The sequence below is a fragment of the Amblyomma maculatum genome, chromosome 1, assembly GCF_055883805.1.
Source record: "Amblyomma maculatum isolate TAMU_Amacu chromosome 1, ASM5588380v1, whole genome shotgun sequence".
In the NCBI taxonomy this organism is placed as follows: Eukaryota; Metazoa; Arthropoda; class Arachnida; order Ixodida; family Ixodidae; genus Amblyomma; species Amblyomma maculatum.
In genome coordinates, this window is record NC_139344.1 from 42,913,863 (window position 1) to 42,939,969 (window position 26,107).

At 44.4% G+C, this 26,107-nt stretch overlaps 2 protein-coding genes and 1 long non-coding RNA gene across 3 annotated transcripts; 2 read left to right on the plus strand and 1 right to left on the minus strand.

The window, feature by feature from the left end:
* Nucleotides 1-1,338: 1,338 nt before the first annotated feature.
* LOC146202222 (uncharacterized) lies at nt 1,339-16,193 on the minus strand. The gene is made up of 3 exons (XM_084600469.1): nt 16,121-16,193; nt 14,964-15,937; nt 1,339-1,695 (listed from the first exon to the last, which is right to left on the minus strand). The coding sequence occupies exons 1-3, from the start codon at nt 16,191-16,193 to the stop codon at nt 1,339-1,341; spliced, it is 1,404 nt and encodes a 467-aa protein (XP_084456595.1).
* A 416-nt stretch (nt 16,194-16,609) lies between these two features.
* Nucleotides 16,610-20,345, plus strand: LOC146202223 (uncharacterized). Its single transcript, XR_014702060.1, has 3 exons — nt 16,610-16,693; nt 17,702-17,779; nt 20,304-20,345. It is a non-coding gene; the product is annotated as an uncharacterized LOC146202223 (long non-coding RNA).
* Nucleotides 20,346-20,375: 30 nt separating this feature from the next.
* On the plus strand, nt 20,376-25,990 carry LOC146202224 (solute carrier family 13 member 2-like). The gene is made up of 4 exons (XM_084584270.1): nt 20,376-20,481; nt 22,810-22,977; nt 24,460-24,597; nt 25,878-25,990. The coding sequence occupies exons 1-4, from the start codon at nt 20,377-20,379 to the stop codon at nt 25,953-25,955; spliced, it is 489 nt and encodes a 162-aa protein (XP_084440396.1). The 5' UTR covers nt 20,376; the 3' UTR covers nt 25,956-25,990.
* The last annotated feature ends 117 nt before the right edge of the window (nt 25,991-26,107 follow it).

Genomic DNA, 26,107 nt, shown 5'->3' on the forward strand with positions numbered 1-26,107 from the left:
TGGCTTCTGATGAGGTCGAATTCTGCAGAAACCCTCTCACACAAAACTAAATGGGACAAAATTTCGCTCGCATTGTCATTCCTTGTTCGCACAAGTGGAAGAGCTCATACTTTCGTTCCAGGGTGGTATTTGCAATTTGGAGTTAAATACTGTCATCTATGAACACAAAACTTTCAAATTTCATTTGTCTTCGAGCTGGTGAGACCTCCTAATGAGAAAAAGTTAAACTGATGAGTGGCGAACTATTTCTTTTAACTTCGCGAGACCTGTATTAACACTGTAATTTGGTTTATGTAAATATTTACAGCTTATAATATGATCCTGCAATCAAAGAAGGAGAACACGAACAGAACATTATACTTCAGAAAAATCTATTTCCTACTCGGCCAAAACGGTGCTGACTATGAGGTCACTGCGCAACGTCTATATATTTTAGCGCATGATGAGCTGCATGCCGAAGGGAGCCCTCAGGTGATCTAGAATGAGCAAACAATTAGGCTCATTTTTAATGTGGTTACTATACTAACATACGCAACACAATTGGGGGTTGGCTACTGGTATGTAGCGCTACGAGTACCGTCTACCATTCTTGTCAATTGTAACCAGGCAGGCCACTGGTTTGACCACGCCCCATTTGCAGCAACGTTAACCCAAAGCTTTTGCGTTTAACTTGTCAAGTGTCACTATACCATTAGATATGGTGGCTGTGCAATGAGATACACAGGGTGCTTAACGGACATAAATTATTTAAGACATTTGAGGTAAGGCTGTTTGCAACCGAGCCCTTACTACACCACCGAAAACCATAAGGTCTCACAGGTGAGGAAAACGGTTCTTATCTTCCACCTAAGAAGCGTAACAAACTCCCTTGCCATGTTACCTTTCGAAAAGAAGCAGCATTAGACATATCTCGCAAAGCTAATCCGAAAGATTTTGCTCGCTGTATCGTTTCTCTCCACTGGGGACAAGAACCTCACGTAGAACCGAAATCAAGGACGATGTCTTCTACAATCTTTTATTTGTACGTATTGTAGCTCCATAGGCGATGTAATACGCGTGGCGATATACGAAACAGGGCAAGTAGTTGCGTATATATGTTCATACATGAACACATACATACACGTACATACAAACACACAAGCTGCAATATAAAATGAGCAAGCCATAGGTGTCAGTGACATTTATTGGCAGTCAAAAATTGTATAAATGAAAGTGAATGAACTGCAGCGAGCAGGGACTGCTCCTGTCTCGATACGAGAACTTCTATATGTCAGCTGATTGGCTCTGGAGGTTGTTGGTTTCTCTACATTGATTGCTGCCCCTCGATTTTTTTCATTCCTAGCGGTCTGGCACCGAGACGTCAGCAGTGAAGTTCCATCGAGTGAAGAGGTCCTCAGCAGGGTCATACACCAAGAGGCAACGTCGCCTATCTGCGCCACCGCTGACTTCCAGTTCCGGTAGAAGCATGCAGAGCGCTGGTCCCACGTTCCCGCGCTTCATTACTCCCACTCTGAATCTTCGAACCGGTTGGTACACGCCACAAAGCAAGATCAGCACTGGGCAGCCGTCCAGGGGAAGGGCGGGCCTGCCCTTACCGAGCGTCTCGTCGACTTCAACAGCACCGAAACGGACGAGGTCTCGAAGCCTTTTCTCAAAGGCGGAAAAGCCAGACAATTCAGGGTAATTAGACTCTTTCTGCGGTTAGCAAGCCGATTAAAGCTTGCCACTGCTTTGACCAAGCCCAATTGCACATTTATCAAAATATGTTGCATCTAACTTGCGAAATTTTGCTCCACCAATCTATGAGATTAGGGCTGAAGATGAGACTGGCAAAGTTCAGCGCGCGCCTTTTCTGACTGAAGACCCGTTTCTCACCTATTGAATTAAATCGAATCAAATCAAATTTTTATTTCCACCATGCACATTCCACAGATGGAGGACGACGGAAAAAAAGCTGCGAAGAGGTGGCTTGACGAGTCTGTAGGCCTAGTCAATGAGTGGTGTTTGGGCAACAACAATGAAATACATTCAAGCAAATAAAAAACACTTGATCAGTGCAGAACAAAAAGTAAAACAAGGGAGTCCGAGAAACAAAATCCCAGGATAAGCAAAATCATTTTTCATCTTCTGTAAACATAGATCGAAGCTTCGCAGTGGAGCAGATAAATAAGTCAAAGTTAGTAGACAGATAATGGTTTAACAGTGGTGGTAAAGAATAACAAGCGTTCCATGCCAGAGCTTAAACGGGGTGCAACGACTTTCCAATATTCTCTGTGTCTGGTAGCGTAATATTGCTCATTCTTTTCTAAATGCTCAGAGTATCAAGGTTATGTATATTATACCTGACTTCATATTTGAACCTAGTACTCAAACGATAGAGGTATAGATGGTAAGCCGTAATAACATGCGCTCTATGAAAAAAAAAAAAAAACCTGCGGTTGTTGCGTTGTAACCAGTGTTGTACACGTGGCGCAGGTATCGTTTCTGCATAACGTAAACTTTTTGTAGGTTGGAGGATGTGGTTGTACCCCAGACAAGTTGGCAATAGTTAACGTGTGAGTATAAAAGGGAATTATAGACCAATAGTTTAAGTTTTGAAAAAAGAATGTATCTGAGACGACCGATTATTCAAGTTATTCGAGCTAGATTTGTCACTAGTAAGTTCACATGAGGTTCCCAGGACATGTGCGCAGTAAATGCAACACCAAGGCATTTGAAATGTTTAACTATGTCAACAGAACGAGAGTTAAAATAATATCGGCATGAGGCAGGATTGGCTTATTCTTTGCCCGAAAGATAACCGCTTTTGTTTTATTCTCGTTAACCCTCATAGAATTATATGAGGATCATTGTTCTAGCTGAACTATTGTGTCATTACAATTAGAGATAACGTGATCAATGTCCCTCGCCAATATCTATACGTGCGTGCCTACCCTGCGCCAAGCGACGCTGCTTTCGAAACAAAAAAAAAATTATTTCGAAGCATCTGCGCCTCTTGTGCTAAGAAACGTTTCTGTTTATGCCTGGAGAGAAGTTCTGTAAGTTTCCAGCCTATTCCCTAACTGTTTTTACCGGGCAGTGTTCTTATCAGCTTCCTTCTCCTTGGCAGCACCAGTGCGGCTACGGTGGGCGGCTCTACTGTGATTAAGTTAAATGAAAACTGGAAAGCGCATGGTATGAGAAATAGTAATTGCCCACACTCCTCAACTAGCGGGCCGATCGTTAGCGAATTCAAGGACGTGGATGTCACCATGAACTACTGGAAGCCTCTTTTTCATATTAGAACCTTTGGTGGGTCTTCTGCTACTGCGAAAACCGCTCACTCTAGAGAACGTAGAAAATTATTCGGCATCTTCAGCCGTAAAGTTTCTTCCGATGAGAGGCACTCGACCTCGTTTATTCTTTGTATCTTCGCAGATTGCGCTGCCAATTTAAACTATTCTAATCTGTTGATGAAAAAAATAAAATGTTTATAAGTCCAGGTCATTCACAGATAATGACTACATATGGAGGTCCTCAAGAACGTTCTCATGTTCCATGCTTGGATTTATAGGAGACAGGCGAAAGCGCAAATGCAAACATTATATATAAACATCTTCCATGAACTTGCAGCGAAAATTAAGCTCACTTTTCCGAGTTTTTGTAATAAACCATGAAATTGTTTATTGAAACATACGTCACCTTATTACGTTTATATTGTATTCCTCATAACCGATTTTCCTTTTGGACATTGCACTACATATATCATATATGCCATAATTATACGTGGACGTTTTTCGTCTTAGTCAGGTTCTCAATGACTTAACTTTAATAAAAGAATTGAGATAATCTGAGAAAGAACACTGAGTGACTGCGTAGAGATCCTAGCAACGTTTACTCCCTTTCTAGGGCTGCGATGACGGAAGGGTAACTTCTTCAAACTCGTAAAAGTGAAAATGGAGCAAAGCAGATATATCGGCAACAGCGCGCTTAGTGGCTCGCCATGAGCTGGCCGCAGCTTTTCTGTCATTTCCTGTAAGAACAGAATTCCGGCAGTATAGTACAGGTGAATAGGTTTTGTAAGCTTGGCCACCCTGCGTTTAAGATCCCATGCACATGAAATATCTTGTCTAAACTTCTGACCTTGAAATTACAACAAAACGTGCAAGAACTTCGGGCGTTAGTTCTTACACTGTTCGTCGCGTCAACGAAGAGCAACCACAACTACAAAGAGCCTGAAACGAGTAATCAAGTTTCAATGCAGAAATGCAACGCGCGATGAAGGCGATCTGTCCTCGAAGGGTAGTGCTCTACTACGCTGCCCTTCGCTTCAGTGTCTATCTGACCGCGAGAAACATCTGAAAACAGCCTTCGTCTTCGTTATTGTGTCTGGGGGCGCAATCAGCGGCACCCCATGTTGCCGGAATATTGGTAATTGTACTCGGAAGCACAGCAAGCGCCGCGAAAACCAATGCAGACGTGACAAAGGTTTTTGCATACGCCACGAAAGTCACTCCTGACGCCAGCGCCACCGCATATCCACTGAAGTCATGGGCTGACGCTGGTGCATAAGCTCCATGCAGAGCCTTTATCACAAATGCAATCTCTGTGAGTTTCTTGCAGTAGAGTAATCTTAACGTTTTAGGCTCCTTTAAGATAATATTGTCGTTCTTCCAAGCATCACAGAAGATCAAGGTATTGAGGCTTTGTACACACAGGGCGGCGAGCTTCTCTAAAAAAATCTCCCCATCTTCCCGGCTGTCCATGAACAGTGCTGCAGACATCTAATCCTTGTCCGCTGCTTTTTTCCTTCGCATTGCTTCCAAGGTTTAGTTTACATTCGCTTTCGTTACCGGCGCACAGCCCAGTTCATCTACTCCGCTGTCTCGTTATTAGAGTCCCGGTTACTTCGGTTACTGCATAGATCAGTGTATAACACCTCGGCTACGTTAACTACCTTATTTATATTAGCAATGACTTTGCCCTGCTCGTGCTGTAGCGCATAATTTTCATTCCTTCTTATGCCTCAACATTTATCCGCCTGGTGCTTGCAGGACTAGCAAAGCGAAAATAACGAATAGAACTACGGGGGCGCAAGACGAAACCTCCGCTTTTTTCTGGACATTTTTTAGTTGTTAGTTTTCCTGTGAACGCTATGAAAGATTGACTAATCAAATAGCGCATCAAACGATGCTTTTAACTAGAATCTTCAGTTTAGACTTTTAGGCATTACAGTTTAGATAAACCAGTTTATAATTAAAAAAACAGTATATTTGAGCAGGACATTTGAATTTTCTGTTGTTGTTTCTTTTGTCTTTAAAAGAAAAATGAAGCATTGCTTTTTCCCGTCTGGTGGCTCTTCAGACGCAGGAGTTTTACTCTCGCATGTTCTTGTAGATTGATTCTGGACATATAGGGAAATATTAGTGTTGCAGGGAGTTTATGGTGCCCCTAACACGAACATGCTGTTTATCACGAAAAGCTGAGGGTTGATGAATGAAGCATAAGTGGCGGTAATAGATGTAATATTCTTTGGGGAATGTAGTGCAGACGCTGGATCAGCAGATCACTGCACCACACAGTGACTTCATCAGCGTACAATAAGAACCTAATGTCTCCGGAAGAACGTTATTTATTTGTCATGAGATAGGAATCGAGGCGATAGTAAATAAATCTGGTGTGGCCACTGATGAATGCTGCGGCCACGGACGAATGAGTACGAAGGCGCCACCACTGAGGCATTCCGGAGATGGACTGCCTTCAAGAAAGGATTTTACAACAAAGCGCTCTTCGTTCGGAACAACAATTGGTAGTTACCATTATTAGGGACAAGGAGGGTGCAGTGTGGGCCAGAGAAAAAACTCGAGTTAATCGCTTTTTGAAGAAATCAAGAAGAAGAAATGACCACGGACAGGGCATGTTGAGCGGAGGGAGGATACCAGATGGTCGCTGAGGGTAATATTAGATTTCAAGGGAAGGCAGGTGTAGCCGGGGGTTGGATGAAAGCCAGATGGGCGAATAAGATTATGAAGGTTGTGGGGGTCAAGTGGATGCAGGTAACCCAGAACCGGGTTAATTGGAGGAATATGGGGAGGCCCATGCCCTGCAATTGGTATAGTCCGGCTGTTTCTGCTGCTGCTGATGATGATGATGATGATAATTGTGCTCTTCGTGCATGCCATTGTCTAAAAGCGCTAAAAGGTTGTAATTACAGTAGACGACATCTGTTTACTTATTACACGTGAACCATTTATCCTCATTGTCCTCTATTTTTGCGTTTCTTCTAACATTCATTTATTTGCAGACGCGTTCACATAACAAGGCATCTAACTTGGTCTTTTCACATCACTTCCGTAATTAACAATGCCAACCGCGCTCTCGGCTACCTTCGTCGTAACTTTTTTTCTGCTCCCATCACACTTAAACTTCTGCTCTACAAATCTCTAGTTCGCAGTAAGTTGGAATATGCTGCATCCATCATTGATCATCAGCGTTTTTGTTCAGCGTCAGCTAATATTGTATGATTAGAATTGTAACACCCTGTACATAACTGCATATCTACTGCACTCTATATATATCTATTGTATTCTACCACTCCCCTCTTAAATGCCTCGGGCCTTGAGGTTAAAATAAATGAAATGAAATGAATTATGTGGTATACTATATGCAGTGATTCGTTTAAGGCCTTTATTTACATGTTACACGCGAAAACTTTATCCCTGCAGTATGTGATATACTGTAGTGCGGTTGCCGTTCAGGTCACAATCCAGCGGAAGCGATGTGTCCAGTCTTCGCTGGATATCCGCTTCTTCGAGTAAGGGGAACTCGCCCGACGTCAGTGCCACGAAGGAAGAGACAGTCCGCGAGCGGACTGTCTTTCAGGTCAAGCAGTTCCCGGCAAGGGAAAGAGAAGGTATGGCAGCTGTAGTCAGGTGACAATGAAATGCCCACTTACTTTCATGCCCTCCCGTCTGTCACACTGAACTGCCGTTGGGACATGCTCCAGTGTGTCGCTTGTTTCTCTAGATCAGAAATATTTTAGAAAGCCTCTGAACCATCTTCTTGGTTCAGTTGCGTCCGTGGCGCACGTAACTATGGCAGTGACTGTACCACACGGCATGACATAATCTGATGGCACTGATAAGCAATGTGAGCCCCTAATCCAGTTGTGAGAATTCTGAATAATACCTTCGAAATTTGAAAATCATATTCAGAGGCACACAATTATAGTTCACACTTGACATCCGCCTTTAAGAGTATGACGCGATAGCGCAGCCTACCACCCCACGTATAAAGCCCCGCTTTAATCAAACCGTAGCGTGCCTACGTGGTCTAGGGGTAACGCGAATAAGATGTTAAGGCAGGCTGATTCTGATATCACCCTCCCATGTGAAAAAATAGGACCTTGTTAACAGTTCCTGCCAAATATAACATCAGGCAAACACATCGTCCAGTCAGTGCGCATAGCCATGTGAGCTGCCAGCGCTATTCTTGTGATTTTTTGCTGACAACGCCAGCGTCGACGCCTCGGAGAAACGTATGCTTCCAATGGGTCCGCAGTTTACAAAGAATGGTTGTTTATCGAAGGAGTCTGAGCAATGGTGCTATCATCCCAAAACTTCGAAATATCCGAAAACACCAGTACGCTTTGTGTTTTAGTATTGCGTGCACTCGCTAAACAAGGCTAGTTCAAGAATTCGCATTCTTTGGTAACTCCAGCACATGATCAATATAGCGCAGTACCGTAGTAGATAACACAAGTGATTTCACGAATTTTTAGATTCCGCATCCTTCTTAGATTAGATTATTTGTCGACGATTGTATAGCTTGCAAAATTGAATTGCCGTGATACGGAAATTCTGCAGCAAGATTTAAACAACAACAACCTAGTCTTGGGAGCTACAGTTAAATACTGAGAAATGTAATCATCTAACATTTTCGATAAAAAAGGGTAATAGCTTTCGTTCGAAATTGAAAATAGTATGCTGAAACTAAAGGCCGAACTAAAATACCTAAGTGTTACTTTCTGAGATCTCACATGCCATCAACACGTAAATAAGAGAAATCCTTAACTTAGTAAACCATACACCTCGTAATGCTGCCCATAAATTAAAACTTCCAACTTATAAGGCTCTGGTAAGGCCGCACTTGGAGCACGCTCGTCGTATGGAATCCCAATCAACGCAATTTCATCTACAAGATCGGTAGCTGTTATTAAAAACGTTTACAAAACCGGGAAGCCAAGTTCATATTAAAGCCATATTCAAGAGACGCGCAAACATCACTGAAATGAAAACCACAGTCGGACTAAAACTATTGGCGGAAAGGCAAAAAAGTAGGATAAATCTGATGCACTCCATATATTATACAATGACAAAAAGGGAGAGGCAAAATATATTCAAGCCCTGTCAGCTGGAAGGGACCACGAAAATAAGATTCGCAAAATTAAGTGCAACACAAATTACATGAAATTCCTCTCTTTTTTTTTTTCCTAAAAACAATCACTGAACGGAATAAGCTTCCGGCGCATGTGGCGGGCGCTAGTAGCAACACGTTTGTTTCCTCACTGAACGAGATCTAGTCCCACGCACTGTAGTTGTTTGTTTCTGTATCTGTTCACAAGATCTGTTTGCACTTTTTTTGCATACCTTGATGCTGTCTGTGAAATTTATTCCCCTGCTGTAACGCCTTGGGACTGCAGGGTGCATAGTAAATAAATAAATAAATAGAATCGTTGAGCCCATCAGTTGAACACCAAAGCCACTTAGCCAGCGTAACAAGACTCATGTGAAGGTTATGCTTTTGAGCCGAGTTCGCGAATAAGACCACTCGCAAGCCCGACATGTGCGCCTTTTCTGGGCATAAATTCACTCCGAGGGCCACGCCGAGGTAGTGCAACGGTTAGGGCTCTCGACTTCTGAGCCCAAGGATGCAGGAATGAATGCCATATGCAAGGCTTCCGTTTGTTGTGCGATGTCAGTGCACGTTAAAGAACCCCAGATGGTCGAAATTTCCGGAACCCTCCACTACGGCGTCTCTCATAGCCTGAGTCGCTTTGGGACATTAAATCCCACAAACCAAAAAGAAAAAGGGATAATCTATTTTATGCGTTCAAACTTAGCCTGTAAACAGTTCTGCCAGGGCTCAGTGCATGTTACGTACCAACTGTATATTTTTACATGAGTACACTTTTTTTATACTTTTCAGGTCACATTGGTGACACGTCAAGACATGAGCTCGGAGAAACGTATGTTTCCAAGGGGTCTGCAGTTTGCAAAGAATCGTTTTTCTTCATAGTGCCTAGGTAGAAAAGTACCGTATGACATCTGCCAGAGGGCTCTGAGTATGGGTGCGAATATCCGAAAACTTCCAATGGTGATGCAAATATCTAATGCTCGAGCGAATCAGTTACTGTATATTCAAAATTATTCGAAATGAGTCGACTATGTACTAAGGATTATGAATTCTTTTTCAACATAAGAATGCTTGAAGCACATCATAATAATATTCGTTGATGAATGTTCCAAGAACAAGACCAACGCAAACAGCACGTATAATTCTGCAATGATTGGTGCGGACGGTAAGAACAGATCAGCTCTTCACCACCGAGAGCATCACAAGGCCGGTGCATCGCCTTCTTTCCATGCAGCGAACGTCATGACAACAGGATTCGCCGTGATGGGCAGATGAACCAACGAGCCCACATCTGACTGAAGTCACATGGTGTCACCTCACTATGTTACTCATTCGCGTGCGCACAAACCCATTTGCATACCCATCATTGCCCATACGGTAATCGTGACGTTCGTCGCTGAGAAAGAAGGTGATGCGCCGCTTTTGTTAACCGCTGGGGGGTGACAATTAGCTCAGTTAAGTGATTCGTTCATGTGCCTGTGTTCATAATGCTCTTGCATGGCTTATATTGGGGCTGCATGGACAACATGGCTAGCTCAGAGAGGTCTAATCTCTTATTTTATAGCTTTTTTTTTCTTGCACCTCCTCTTTCTCGTAAGCAAATGTTTGCCATCTCATCTCCTGAGATGGGGATCTTGTATACACTCGGTCATCATTGATGGGAAAAATTATTTTAGTGCAAATGTACTATTTCACGAGGTCTACCCGGGCCTTCAGGATGAGCGCCACAGACACAGCGCCTTTCTTTCCTTGTAAACCAATTTCTAATGAAAGCATTAGTAGGGTATGTAAAAATGATAAATCGTGATGATGGTAATTACCAACATGGTAATAAAATAATATTTTATGATAATTAGTGGGATAAAAGAATAAAAGAAAAACTAAAAATAACAAAAATAAATAAATAAATAATATAGCATCTTGCTGCGCCTCATGGTTGCCTGCATAGGCGCACTGCGCAATCTACGGTGCGTCAGACCACACTAGGATAAGCGTAACCAAATCGAAATTTAAAGAAAAAAAAAGTAAATAGCGACCAACAGCTTAAATTTATTAAACCGTGTTTTCCCGCGTCTCACTCGGTGTAACCTTATTTGAAACCCTAGTAATTTTTTTTCTTTGGGTTAACTTGAGGCTCATAGTTTACATACCAAGGTTACAGCACTTTAATAGTGATTTTTGGTGTAGATTTATCGGCGCATTTTACAATCCCGGATGCACTGTTTTGCAGTATTACTCGTTTGGCACAACTGTTCTGAAGAGTAGCGAAAGTTAAAGTTCTGTTATTATTAGATTCGGTATACAGCGAAGCTACACTATGCGCATTCGGTTCGTGGCAGAGCTACTCTATTCATATCTAAGTTTGGAAATATAATAAGATATTATTCGCGCTCCTGGGATTATTCGCGCTCCTGGGATGGATGACTCTGAGGACTTCATATTTTGTTTGGCTCAAACTTATCCTACAAACCGTCTCTCGGGCAAGCAGGTATTTTTTGTTTCGCGTCATTATGTTTTTGAGCGTGATTGTAGACCAGGTTCAGAAATGACTTGCCCTTTTATCGAGCTCTCATGAAATCAGCTTAGTGAGCTGACAGTTTACACATAGTGCATAGTAAACTACAGATTTTACGATTTGTGACTGATGGCAATTACTGTGTTCAGAATACGGAACCTTAAGTTAGAATCACCCGATCGCATTCAGGTTTAGAGTTTATAAATAGATTATAGATGTTTTAATACCCTCTACCCCATATCTGTGTCCAGGGTGTACAGGCGAATACAGACTGTGCTGGTGGTAGGCGTGGCCTACACTTGTCTCGTGGCTACCGAGTGCAGCTTCAGAAGTACAGCCAGGCTCATCATCGACGACGTCTACGCCGCGTAAGACACCGCATTCAATATTTCACAACCCATGCATGTGAACCAAATGAGCATGCACCCTCTGCGGCCTTTATTAAAGATTCGTCAAAGAAGCTTGCTCCTTCCCTACAGGCTCAATAACACTGGAAATACAGCCATGCATTGCTGATAAGCCTTGCAGTCACTATCAGGGTGTTATCCTCCTGTGCATTTACCATCTACCAGTCCGATATAAAAGGAAGTGCAGTATTGTCCATCCCAAACTCCTTGAAAACCTGCTTCTGACAGTAAACCTTCACTTATGAAAGCATTTTCTGCCGTTCGGCGCCATAACAGCACACATTTGAAGAAGAGAGCAACTGTGTACGAGTAACGACGGATATTGTATGAGCAATAAATTAGGAATAAACTGAGAACGAATTTGTTTGGCCATGAAAGGAAATTATAAATGTTAGCTATTTGATAATGGTGGTTGAGAATATATTTTACTTCGGATCATAGTTCTAGCTCCTGGCAGAATGAGACTACGGTATACGCTACAACCCAGCTTAGAGAATAATAATTACGACCATTATTTTCTGGACCAAAATACGAAATATTATACCTTCTCTCGTTTATTCCTCCATCTTTAATTCAGTGGACACTTCACCTGCGTAGATGGGCCTTACAACGTTATATGCCAATTACGTATTTTAGATTTTTACTTTATTTTGAAAAGGCAAGAACTCTCTTTTTGTGTCTGTGTGTTTTCTCTTTCCACTGTCGCACATGCAGCCAGAAGAAACCGAGCCCGCTCAACATGTCCTCGTACCTGGTCATCCTTTTCGCCGTGCCTCTGATTTCGATCGTGGTGTTTTGGGTCTTCATCTACCGTTTCTACCTCACCGACAAGTGCGTTAGGAACACCGCTTTAGAGAGTAGAATATTTTGTAACCCTTCTGTTAAGGGGCCTAGCTCCACTGTCACTTGAATTACACCATGAACAGGACATGCTTCCTTGGCCTGCAACAAGGTACCAACTCTCCTGAGACCGTATTCGGAGCTTGCGTCGTTATCGAAAGTGTCGCTATCTCACGTGACCTCGAGTCATCTGATTGGCGGAAACGCCGGAACATGATGTTGCCACCTCTTCCTGTTCCGCAGTGGCAACACCCGGTTCCGGCGTTTCGACCAATCAGATGACTCGAGGTCACGTGAGATAGCAACACTTCGATAATGACGCAAACCCTGAATATGGGCCCTGTGCTCGCAGAATTTGTCTCAAATGAAGGCACACCACTCCTTCCCTCATGCATAGTTCGAGGATCTACTACGAATCTTAAGCGATTCCACATACACCCTAAAATATGTGGTAGAAATGCTATAAAATTACAGCACGTGATAAAATTTTATATAAATTTAGCATTGAAGGGGAGAGCTAGAATCTCTATAAAGTCACCAATTTTGTTGCAACTTTCTTCTCTCACTAGTCGAGGCTTTTATAGAAAACATTGTCACATATTCGGTGGCTCGGAGGTGGCAATAAGAAGGCAAGGAGCTTTTAAAAATGACAGGGGGCTAGCCCAAAGGAAACGGCTCGAATTACACAGACGCGGAAGCGCGAGTGACACTTGTCGTCCTTTGTTCTTCAGTCATGCTAGGTGGCATTACCCCCCCCCCCCCCCCCCTTTTCCTCCCGCTTCCGAAAAAAAAAAGAATGAAGAAAAATGAAGAACGCGAGAATGAACAGTACGGAAATCAAGACAGGCAAAAAACAAGACATGCTGACATCGGTGGCCGTGCGTTAACAAAATAGTACGGCTTAAGCTGCACAATGTGCGCCATGTCGAAGCTGGGCTTTTGACGTTTTGGTTGTGTCGACTCCGGAGCCATCTGTAATCACTTCATAGCTTGATGTCACGGACACTGCGTAACACTTTGTAGGGCTCAAAGTAACGGGGAAGAAGTTTCTCAAACAAGCCTTGGAGGCGGACTGGTGTCCACACCCAGATTTGGTCGCCCAGTTGATAGCCAACATAGATCAAAGAAAAACATACGTAGATTTGGTTTATTGTCCCACTTGATTCATTTAGTGCGAGTTAGCTTCGATAACGCCTAAGCGAGCTCTTAAACTTAAGCGAGCTCTGGGAATTAAAGAAGGGGAACTGCAAAATAATAATGCATTTGGAAGTGCAAAAACGTTGATCTTAAAGATCTTACTTATGAATGCGTGATCCAATACACGTAAATCAACTGCCTTACTAAAATGAGGACATTTTGCTCCCTCAATGTTATGCTACGGGCACGGCGCCTATTTTCCCATTGCTTATACACGACATTTCTTTCTCAAAGCATAGCCTTATCGATTTTATAACATATAAAAGCAATTTAATGTAACCGTTTTTAAGCACTGAAATTTTATAGTTGCTAATAATTCATCCTACGTCATTGCATCTTCTGTGAGGAGACTTCTGTATCACTGAAAACGTGTAGAGCAGCTCCGCAGCCCTGACTGCTGCCCCTCCGACGCCGACAATGAACACTGCATTTAACAAAACTTGAAGTTGGGCTAGATGGTGCATTGCAACTCGACTGAAGATAAAGCGCACAGGAAGACGCACACAAGAGAAGAAGACACAGGACACGCGCTAACTCTCACCTGGTTTATTTGCAGCAATAACAGCAAATATATGCTGAAAAGGGGTCATGCGCAGTACATATCAATAACATAAAGACAGAGTCAAAATAAGGAATATTACAAAATATGATCAAGGAATATCACAAAACACGATCAAGAAAACTGATCTCTGCCTTCCAGAGCCGCACCGACGTATCGCTGACACACCTATCTCCCCTTTTCCCGATATGGAATGCCTCCAAAAGCTCTCGCGCTGTCTTATCACGGCCTCTGCGCAGAATCTTAATGTTATCCAGTCGCGGCCCGCACGCAGTGCAGTTCGCGCAATGCGCTGCCAAATTTGACCCTCCACCCCTGCTCGATCATTGATACAGCGCCCGGTCTGGCCAATGTAGGCCTTCCCACAGGTCAGCGGGATCTCATATACGACCCCCATGCAGCAGTCGGCAAACCGCTTAGCATGTTTTTTCTCACAACCGCTCGGTTTTCCAACACGCGAAATGCGTGAGCACAGCTCCGCCGTCTTCTTCGGAGCGGAGAACACCGCCGGCACGCCATGTCTGTTCGCCACTTTCTTCACGTGGTGCGCAACCTTATGCATATACGGTACCACAACAGGTTTAGCCGTATTTCTCACCGGAGCAGTTTTTTTCCCAAACATGGCTCGCTTGGTTTTCTGGAGCAGGGCTTCCGTCACTGACATAATGACCGCGCAGGGGTAACCAGCAGGCAGCAACCGCTGTATTTGCCTATTAAAACTCGACTGCACAGCATGCGGGCACGACTTCGTGAGGGCAGACCCTAAGCATTGGCTAGCGATAGCTCTTTTAACAGTTTTAGAATGTGCCGAAGAGTAGGGCAAAAGTTGTTTCTGTGCCCGCGGAGCGTACAACCAAAAAACATGACCATTCCCTAAAGAAACGTTAATATCTAAAACCTGCAATGAACCCTGCGAAGGAAGTTCATGAGTGAAAACCAGACCTCTCCCATTCTGCCGAAAGTCGTCCAAAATCCCACCCACCGCGCCAGTGTACGTCGAGTTTGGAAGCTTGTTAATAATAATCAGAAAATCATCCACGTACCGAAATACCTTTAGCACACCTTTCCCATTAAAGCTCTGCTCAAGGGCGCGGTCAACAAAAGCTAAAAACACATTACAAAGAACCGGGGCAACACAAGAACCAATGCATATCCCTTGTTTCTGGCGATAAAATCTGTTCTCAAAAGAGATAAACGTAACACCAATATAAAACTCAAGCACACGTATAAAATTATCCACTGTTAGACCACTAGAGTTCTGAAATCGCACAACCCCACTTTCTTCAATAGCATCTCTAACAGCAACAAACAGGGCAGCATGAGGCACGGAATAAAATAAATCTTCCACGTCTACAGAGAATACATAGCCAATCGACGCATTATCCTCGAGAAAGCTCACTACTTCATTCGAATTCTTCGTTAAAAAGGGGTCTTGAATCTGCAGTGCATTTAAATGCTTTTGAAGGCACTTGCTTAATACATGCTGCCAAGTACCATTTTCACTAACAACTGACCTAAAAGGCATATTCAGCTTATGTGTTTTAGCCGTAAAGAAAACTGAGAGAGCATTGCACCTAGTACTAACAATATCATTTGCTAACCTGTCGAGAACCAAGTCTTTGCACAAGGCAGCCGCTTTACCCTTCACTCTAGTGGCGCTGGACTTTACTTCCTCGAAATTCTTGGCGATCGCATCTTGCGCTCCCCTGTGGTATTCCTCTTCAGTCAACACCACGAAGCCTCCTTCCTTGTCCGACTGAAGCAGTCGTAACTTATTGTGCTGGAAGAAGGATACAACCTTCCCCCACCCATCCTTGGAACGGCCTGCATAGGTCCTGACAGTTTTCATCAGCGCGTCCACACCATCAAGTAGGCATCTTTGTTGGTCTTCTCCTGCAGCCTTCCTAGCTATTTGCCGATTCAGCGCGAGCAATTCATGACCCGGTACACTTGGTTCCTGACAGAATTTGGGACCCTTGCTTAAAATATTGGAAATGTCCCCCGGCAACACCGCATCTCCAACCACTCAGTAGCCCGACGAACACTGCTCTGCCTGCCCTCAGTCGAATGCAAGGCTTGGTTCGAGGTTTGGGCCCAGAGGAATTCCGTCAGATTAGCCGAACACTACAGAACGAACACTACATTATATTTCACTTCGTCGTCATCACTACCTACACCTTACTTGCCTTACCGGGCCTACGTGGTTGCCAAACCCCAGCGAGGACCTGTAGTGATCCGTGGCCTTGCTGACAATCGATATATTGGACGCCACTGTATTCATACTGTCAATTAAAGTATTCCCCCCCCCCTCTTGTATGGGGAGAACGCATTATGAGCATTTATACTTGATACGCATTATGACTTATCTGGTATGATACTCAATTACACTAAAGGCAATTGATCTTCTCAACGAGGGAATCTGCGAAGCAAAAATCCCTGTTCTTTATAATATATTCACTGGGGTTTGTCACGTCGAGCGCTCAGCAGTAGTTTCGACCAAAAGCTAACAATAATAGAAATAATAGCGGTTTTTTCATGTTTCAGAGTATTTGTACGTCTTCCCTTCCTGAATTACGAATGTAATTCAGGCAATGAAATACCAAATTTACTAAGCGAACAAGCATGACAGTGAACAATACGGGAGACCTTGTTGAAAATCACAATAGTGTATTCATGAATGGCATATATCTTATATTTCAGGGACGTCAGTCATACTGAAGATTACGCCTTTGCCATGCATGAGGTCATCAAGGAAAAATGGGAACGGCAACGTCCAATCACGTATGTGTTTCTAAGGAGCAGCGTTCGCAGCCGGTTTCAGCACTTCTGTTAGCGAATGTTGTCATCACTCATCAAACCTCAATCAACACATGTTTACATGCGTTTACGACAGTTCTGAGTTTATTATGCACCCACTAAAGCGCTCAGAATACTTCGACATTACCATACTAAAAAGCAGCGCTTTGAAGAGTCTAGCTTCCGTAGAGTAGGGACCACGTGAAGAGAGTGGTAAATATTTGGCAGTGACCAAAGATTGAAGCGAAAGAAAACGGATCAGCTTCACGAGTCATATAAACACATTCCGAGACTCTTAGTGAAGGAAATACATCAAGCTATCCAGGAGGAGAATATAATTGTAGAGGATTTAAAGCATTGCGGCCTTGCACATAAAATGACGGTCTGCCGTTTTGATCAGGAAGCCTTCGGACCTTTCCTTGGACTTTTCTTTTCCGGCATTTTTTTTTCTAGTGCGTTGTGGTGCAACTGGAAATATATTCAATGATAAATTCTGTTGCTTCAATGTTATGTTGCTTTATCATTCCATCACACACAACTATGAAGCTCAAATTACCCAGCGCCCTCTACTACGGCAACCCTCAAAGTTTCAGTCATATGAGGGTATTAAACACCATAATAAAAACGAAACAAAACAAAACATCTATGCCAAAGTTTTGGCTTTATCCGAGGTAATTTCATGCTATCATTGGCCCTCTGACAGTGACCTTTGTCGATCTGTGCCTAATACAACCTTTCAAGTAACAATCAATTGCAAACTCCTAAGGCATTGCATCTAGGAGCTTTCTAAGTGGTATGCCTCTAAAACATGTTCAGCAGTTTCAATTTAACAACATAGGAGTCAATGGGCAGAAAAAAATACGAGCGCAACCTCGGAGAAATAGGCGAATCTCAGTCGGGAATGACTTAAAGTGTTGCCATGAAAGATTACAATGGTTAACCCAATGTATGGTTTTATCTCACTTACGTGATGCACTTTAATCTCTCCTGCAGTGCAAAGGAGATCGTGGGCCTCCTGATGCTGTTTGGAATCGGCCTTTCGCTTGCAATTGATACAGGCCGTTGCTTGGGGTACGTTTGCCTCTAGAAAATACCCATTGCCTTGGACTAATCATATATTCCTATATATACATTATCCCTTTATATTTCCGTCACTAAGTACTCTCGCTGAAAAGTAAACAATATGTATATTTTTTCGGTTGCTCAGAAGTAACCCTGGATCTGCTCTCGGCACATTCGTTTTAGAGCTAAAAGATGGCCGCGATATATACGCGATAGCGTAGGTTACCAGTCCAGTTTCGAAGCCAGAGTTAAAGGCTTATACTCTATCAGCTGGGACGAGAGGTTAGCACGAGTAAACAGATCACTTCCTTCACCCTGCTCAATTCTTGGAGAAATTTTTCGTTTCGATGCTCAAAACAGTCGTCGAAGCAACTAACCTTCCTTCAAAGACCTAGCAAATGTTGTTTATAGTAAAACTTATGCTTAGGCTTGCAGTGTTCCGGCAATGAAAAAAAAAAAAAAAGGCCTTCGAAACTGAAGTGCGGCACCACATCCCTGCTTTCTTTCTTTTTGTTGTTTTCCTACTGCACGCCACCAGTCCTTGTGCGTTGGCCTGACGATTCAGGGTTGACTAAAACTGATGATGTGAATAATAAAAGGCTACCTAAATACGGGTCACTACTGAGTATTGGATGTTATTGTGCCTGGGAGAGAATAAATAGTGTGCATGATTAAGGTAACATACAGAAAGCGAGAAAAGTGTGTCAATAAAAAAATGCAAGTTGTAGTCGAAATCGCGAAGAAGAAATGGGCAGGTTATGTAATGGGAAGGTAAGATATGCTTTGTGCGCTATGGATGATTGGATTATAAGAAGATGCATGCGTAGCGAGGGCGGCTGAAAATTATTTTGTGAAGGAAATTATCGGCGATTAAATAGATGCAGCTGGCACTGGGCCGGGTTAATTGGAGGGCCGTGGGAGAGACATTTGCCCTGCTGTGGGTGTTGTCACCCCTTCATGGATCACTGCCTTGTCGTGGCGGAGGGGCTTGCGAAACTCGATGAAGTCGTGAGCTCTGCTGTGTAGGGCCACCCAAGATAGACAGGTCACGGCAGAGAGTTCTGACAAAATGTGATTCACTGGAGAAGGTAATGGCAACCCACTCCAGTATTTCCTGCCAAGAAAACCCTATGGCCAGTCACAATACCATTAATTGCGTGGCGTGAAATGGTCCATAGGGTCACGAAGAGTCGGACACGACTGAACGACTGAACTGAACTGGGTGTTGTCAGGCTGGTGATATGGTGTTTGGATCTATGGAAAGCGCCCCAACCTCACTGGACACTTAGTAGAACGTTAATTTGGGCCAATTGGTAGCGATTCATAATATAAACGCGTCAAAGCCGATCGACAAGAGAAAGGAAAACAACGGACAAGCGCTAACTCACTGCTAAGGGTTTCATTCGCTGAAACTTTTATATACAATAGAACAAGCAAGGGAACGAAAGCAAATGTACCATAACACATAACTAAAAGCCACACAGACATGCGCACATCCCTCGAGCATTCTTGAGAAAATGCATCTCCTTATCGCGCAGTAAAACAGTTGGTTTGCTGATACAATTCGCTTGTATGATACAATTCTATCGAAAGCCTTAACCACTTCCCGTGTTGCCTGACCTTTGTGGGTGTTTAGTATCCGTGTGTGATAGAGTAATGCAGTGCAGTGAAAGATTCACTACAGTATGTATCACCAAGCTGTTTGAACTTAAACGATCCAGAGGTGACGGTGTGGCTGTATAGCTTAACCATGTATGCCACCTTTGGAGTACCACCGCTTGGCCTTTGATCTTGATCTTGTACCTTTGACCTTGAGCTTTGATGGGGAATACAGCCTCGCGTGTTCCACCTTGTAGTTCAAAGCGTACTTGACTCCAAAGTCTCGGCAATTTAATCGCTTTAAAACCAACTCTGGCCTTGTCTAAACCTAAGCCTAACCAAATCAAAACCAGGTAAAACGATCCTTTCCCTTTGCCAGGCTAAGTTCAGCACGGTTACATCTCAGCCATTTTTCCTTTGCCCGAGAAGAAATGTATTCAAAGGTGCAAGCGGAAGACAATCAAAGTAAAAACGAAATGCACAACCAATACTGCATAGCAACGCAAGTGCGTATCACACTATTGTATATTTGTGGATGATTTTCTTTTCGTATCCGGGGGACGTGCTACTGATAAGAATCTGAAAAATCTAGTCCTCGTCATCCGAAATTCAAATTAATTTAGTGCGTACTTGGGTGCTCGGAGGGAACTCCGCAACAGTAGCGCGCTCCGCGTCATTGGAAATTCAAATTAATTTAGTGCGTACTTGGGTGCTCAGAGGGAACTCCGCAACAGTAGCGCGCCGGAACGCGAAGGCACGTCGGAATGAGGCCTTGAAAAGTCGGCGTGCCGAAGAGACCGATGAAGAGCATGCTTTGTGTTTAGAGAAACGCAAAATTTGAAAACATACACCGCATTCTTGTGTGTGGTGTTTTCTATGCTCACTCTTGAAAAGCATAGCAAAGCAACTAACATAACAGCATGCGGTCTCACAGCGTCGACTCGACCACGATGTCCTCGTTGTGAGCTATGGTGGCGGTTGGCTTCCCGCGGGCGTTGGACAATCCCATGCTGACCGACAGCGCCATCAGCTGGCGGCTGGTTCTGCGCTGCTTGCCCTGGGACCTGGTACTGGTGCGGCTAGGAGGAAGCGCCCTGCAGCTGGTAGCCAAGGTGCGCACATTACTACACGATTAATAGGGCAGGCAAGCACAGCTACAGGACATAAAGCTCCATGCTTCATTCATATGGGTGTCCTCACTTCAATGTGCAGATATGTCCATAACTATTGCACGCACCTCTGTCAAGGCCAATGATTCAACCTGAAAGAAAATCCAACTAAAATTGAAAGATGGCAATACTTCATTGAAGAAGGCACACCGAGCTCTGAATATAACGGGCACTCAGTTCAGCGATGGGAGCTGTGTTTTTCAGCTAAATCGACGACCGACAGCCAGGCATCTCAGGGGAGCGAGTGAAGCGAACAAAAACAAAGAAGCGGAGAGGGCGGAGATACACGAGAAGAGACAGTGTAAAAAAGATAGTAGAGACATGGTAAACATGGCTATCACTCGAATCCATATACTTCGAGTCAAATAAAATATAAAAATCTGTTTTGCTAGTAGAGGCTGGAACCTGGCCTACAGAATGTCGTGCCAGTTGATCCCACCGCTGCCACCAATGTTGTGCCGGTGGGGTTATCACACAGTAGCCCACCGTCAACAGGGTTGTGCCAAGGAGTTGGTAACGCAGCGCTCGTCACCCGTTTCGTGAACGAGAGCTGTCAGCTCCCTGGGCGGTAGCGATGAATCCGAGTCGGCGTTGGTGAGATGAAGAAAAGGCTTTATACACTATTTACAGGTATTTACACAACAAGATCGGCTCTGGGGCCGAAAGCTAACATAGCCATACGCGACTGTTCTCGCGAAGGGACGGCCGGGGAGATTCCGCCGCGTCCGCACTGTCAGGGGGCGAACTGCTCCCGATGGACGCTAGTGACGAACTCACACTCGGAGTCTCGAACGGAAGCACTTGAGGCTCCGTCGCCGAGAACCGTTGACGCTCAAAATGGTCCAATCCGACGGCAGCACTTTCGCAGGGCCAATGGGAGAGCTTGCTGCGGTCTCGCTTCAAATATGCCGCGGGGCGAGAAGGGGTTCACCGTCAGGGCCACGCGGCGCCGTGCTGTCTGGATGCTCAGCTCATGTTGAAACACGTCGCCTCTCTCCCTTTGGTACGGCTCGCCTCCAGTGCACTGGTGCTTTGCAGAGAAGTATCCAGAGCTTGTGAAGGAGGCGTTCGCCGAAGAAGTTTGGCGTCCGGCTGAATTTCTGGGCGGCTTTGGCCAGGCACAACAAGAAGCAATGTGGCGCTCACTAACTAGTTAAGCGCGCCTCGCAAGTGATGTGCAGAATTTGTTTGGCTCGTCACTTTAGATTATGTGATTAGCAGGTGCAACAGCAAATACTCTGTGTATATGAAGACAGCCTGTCCGGTACAGAGGATGGGCTAAAACGGGAGCGCCAGATAAAGAATTGCATTCGCCGTTTGCAGCCGAGAAATAAAACTCATTTTACGCGTCGTGTGTGTGCCAGGAGAAACAGTAGATTTTAAGAGGAACGCATGTAACAGAAGTGGACAGGTATTAAGTGGTATTGGCTGACTGTGCGTACTGAGCTGCTTGTTTAGCGGGTACAAATGTTTCCCTGAAAAGTTATGTGCTTGTATAACCGAAAAGGAGAGCCCTGTGGTGGTAGCACTTGTCTCAGGCCAAAACTTTTAGAGCTTAAATCCGGGATTACTTGCTATTACGTAAGGTAAACAAGGAATGTGATCGTAGACAGGCATTACACACACTCCCAGAACAATTTTTCAGCGTAATGGAGACCTTTATTCCCTAGGGTACGGTAATTTGTCGTTAGAAAGGCAACAAAGAAATGTTTTCTCCTGACGGCTGTTTCGGGCTTGGTAAGGATTATCTTTGAGCAATAGCTCTACTCCTCCGGGCACATACCTGAGGATCGCTTGGTTCCGTCGTTGTGACCTTTCAGCTGAGCCAAGGTCAAAGTGGCGCTTAGCCTATCTAGCGACAAGTCTCGTCCAATGTGTTGTGGCATGACGACAGCTGGTGCATGACCACAAAACTAACTACTTCACCATCATTAATGAAGTTTGGCTTAGAAAGGTGAAAAGTTTTCAGTAAAGGGAGTGATTATGGGATAGGCGCTCCATGGTCTCAGCAGAACAAGTAGTATCAGCAAAACAAAGAGACGTATCCCTCGTCAAACTTGGTTAACCCCTTTTAACCATTGCTAACCGTTTGTTTAGCTGGTAAAAGTCAGCCAATCAATTTTAGTGAATCACAAAACAATGTTGTGTGTCATATACCGAAAAAAAAAAGTACGGTACCAATATGATTAATCACTAAATTACGAGCATGTGTGCGCGCAAAAACTGTGAACTGTGATACGTGAACCTACGTTGACTTATGTTATTACGCAGCATTCCGGTGCTTCCTCGTGGCTTCTGGAGACTGCGCTGGCGGACAGCATCAGGCCCGAATTGCGGCCTGAATGGTGTCTGATAGCGCTGCTCGCTACCACAGCGGTGGTCGCTGAACTAGACACCACGGACATCGACCCAAAACTCGTCAGGAGCCTGGTTTTTCTGGTGAGAAAGGACACACAAAAATTGGCTATTTTGGCAATTGTGCTGCCGTGATATTCTTTGGACAAAAATGAGCTGCCTGCAAAAAATTGTGCTGTTTTGTTCTGCTCCCGCGATATTAACGCAGTGTTGTAAATTTACCATCTGCAGTAATCATCAAACCACTCATTCCTCTGTGAAGTATTGCACTACATATATTGCACTGGTTTTCAGAACACATTGAATGTGTTAGCTTGAGGTAAACATAATATCTTTGTGTCGTCTCTGCTGTATAATATTTCTTGTTTGTGAACCTTTGACGCTGATTCATTATCTCGCTTACCACGGGCGAATTTCACCCATCTCCGTCACGGCGCAGTTGAATGTTTGCTGACTGTGTGATGGTAAATGAGGAAATATCTTACAACTCTGAAACAGCTACATGCACTAAAGATGACGGGGAATAATCACCATCGGTGTGCATGTAATAGCGTAATGTGTTTCAGCGGGGAGCTTTTGTTTATTATTTCTAAGCGGAGCGCAGACCACGTGAGTGGGCCAGCTCGTGCTTTGTTTTGCTGTCTTGAATGGATCGACAATCCAGACAGTACGCCTGAGACGTAAGTCTCTGCAGCTGGGTTTCATTTTTGTAACGAGTAATGCAGGTTCAAAACATCACATAGAAAAGAATTAAATCGCGGTAATTCATCTTGTTCTCGTCTTCTATGCGTAGTGTTTTGAAGTTACATGTGATCTCGAGTTAAAGTATTGCTCGCAGTGTAGGTCGTGCTATAGAGACGCCCTCATGAACAAATAGAAGACGTTTCAAGCAAGCAGACGTCATGTATATGCATCTAAATCAAAGGTCTTTGATATGTGTGCTCATAGTAGAGCGAGAAGAACGACCGACGAGAAACAGGCAGTACCCTTACGCCGGTACTACCTCTGGCGGCCGCACGGTACATAACAGTTTGGCGGCTCCTCGTAGGTCGGTTAGATCACCTCTTTTTCACCGTTGTCTGTATCCTTACATCGGTTGAAATAATGAAACCGCAATTTTGCCAAGCGCGTCTCCAACGGCTCAGGCCTAAGAGATCGATTGCCGCAAAAAGACTGCGTTTGTTCGTGGTCGCAAACGCCCCAGCATCTCACAAGCACAGTGCCATCACTCGGGAAAATTGTGGCACACACAGCCTTTGAGAAACGTTTAAAGTTTGAACCCTGTAGTTAACTTCCTGTAACATCTACACTTTGATCTTAGGCGAAAGGCTGAGAAGCGATCTTCGTAACATCTATGGAAATGCTATCATTCTGACGAGGAAGGAACAGTTCTTGTTACCCTTTAAAAGCTACGTTCAGAACGCTGCAGGAGCATAACAAGCTATACGACGGGGTGCTGAAAAGAAGTCTTGGAAAATGCTGTAGGTTTTGCAAAAGGAACCGGGATTATTATAGCGGTGAGGCTCACCTTTTGTCAGCGCTCACGTTTCTTGCGCGTATTCGCAGGCGGAGAAGTTCGAACGCCACCCTCTGTATTTCGCGCTGCCCGTCGTGATGCAGTCCCGCTACGTGCTGCTCATGCCTTACACGCGGCCATCGCTCATCTTCCTGCGCCTACACGGCAACGTACGCAGCGCGCAACTCGTGAGTTTGCATCCGTTTCTCGCTTTTCTTAATGATAAGCACTCGTAGGGTCACCTTGTGGGGCTTTAACGCAATAGCGGGAAAGGTATCTTTTTGAGGAAAATTAGCCGTTGGCATTGGCGACGTGAGCGAAGCGCCACGAGCATTGCTCTGGCATACAGACGGTATACATGCCGTTTGGCATGACAGGCCACTGACTGGTCAGTGAGATTTGTACGTCACGAGAACACGGGACCTTTCTGAGTTGGCGGAAGCTGCTAACTGCTGCCGCTTCTTTGAGACGGGAAGGCGAGATGTAAGTTTCACACTTGACCGCTGGATCCCAGACCATAGGACCAGTGCACCGCCGGCATGATGCCAATATTGTGTCAATGTGGAGTGTGCTTTCACGAATCGGTACCCGGCCATGTCGTCAGCCAACAGCCACCTGCCAAGGTCATGACCCGTAATAATTCGCTCATAACGTCTAACAATGCCGGCTCTTGTGCATAATGGGGCCTTTAAAGTTGTTGCGTTAAAACTGGATTAAAATTAGCGCTGCTTTCCGGCCCCGCTTTTAAGAGCGCGATGATAAATAAAAGATTGAGCACGAAATATTAGCCGGTACCCCCCCCCCCCCCTCCGCCCCAAAGAAAGAAGGCAATGAGGGAACGGAGAGGCCATCACAAGCTCGAAAATATGTATGAGTCTTCATAACATCCTTCATCCATCGTTCGGTTTGTTTAATGCAACACCTGGTGGCCCTACACATACCTGTAATTAAAAACACATCTGGAGTTGCCATAAAGGCTCATTTTTCTCTATCATCCTTAGAGAGAGTGCAGGGATGTGTATACTCGACGATCCGAGGCAGGTAGAACTTGAAGCCGTTGGGAAAGATAACACACTACGAGCGGGAGCCGAAGGTGTCGCAGGGAAATGAAAACAGAACCGCGCATATCCTGTTGACAGCAAAGATTCTTGGATAACTGCAATTGGAACCATGATGTGACAGCTAGCCTCGGTAGCTTTTGGCTCATCTTCTCTTATGAAGAAGGTCAGTGCGTAGCAAGCCTAGATATAAGAGAATGCGTCGATTATTAAGAGCACCGCAGTAAAAAAGTGATGGAGTCCGTGTGTCCGTATGTTTCCATCAGGTGAATGACATATTCAATTTCTGCGGTTCTTCTTGTGCGCCAAAACCTCCTTGCCCGACGCCACGTATATTGGCGTCAAAAGCTATGGCTATTCGCTTGGTTCTTAATTCCTGTCTGTTATTTTCATTTTGTTTTTTTGCACAGCTCATGATTGGAATCCTGATCAAGGTCGCTACCTTCGTCTGCTCCGTGATTGCAGCCAACACAATGCTCCTCGTGTAGCTGCTGCAGACCTAGAGCTCTGTTCATTGCTGTGTTTTTCATTTCTCATTGTTTTCTTTGTTCATCAGTATATCTATTTTGATCGTAGCCATCACGGTGGTGATCTCATGAGACTTTATCGTCATATGCATTGGCGCTTACTATATTACCTG

Coding starts and splice junctions, on each gene's coding strand:
- LOC146202224 (XM_084584270.1), top strand. CDS start 20,377: ATGCTGACCGACAGCGCCATCAGCTGGCGGCTGGTTCTGCGCTGCTTG. Junction 22,978..24,459: donor TCAGGAGCCTGGTTTTTCTG/GTGAGAAAGGAC, acceptor GCGTATTCGCAG/GCGGAGAAGTTCGAACGCCA. Junction 24,598..25,877: donor ACGTACGCAGCGCGCAACTC/GTGAGTTTGCAT, acceptor TTTTTTGCACAG/CTCATGATTGGAATCCTGAT.
- LOC146202222 (XM_084600469.1), bottom strand. CDS start 16,193: ATGAATACAGTGGCGTCCAATATATCGATTGTCAGCAAGGCCACGGAT. Junction 15,938..16,120: donor CAGGTCCTCGCTGGGGTTTG/GCAACCACGTAG, acceptor CGGGCTACTGAG/TGGTTGGAGATGCGGTGTTG. Junction 1,696..14,963: donor ATGGGAAAGGTGTGCTAAAG/GTATTTCGGTAC, acceptor TGCTAACCGCAG/AAAGAGTCTAATTACCCTGA.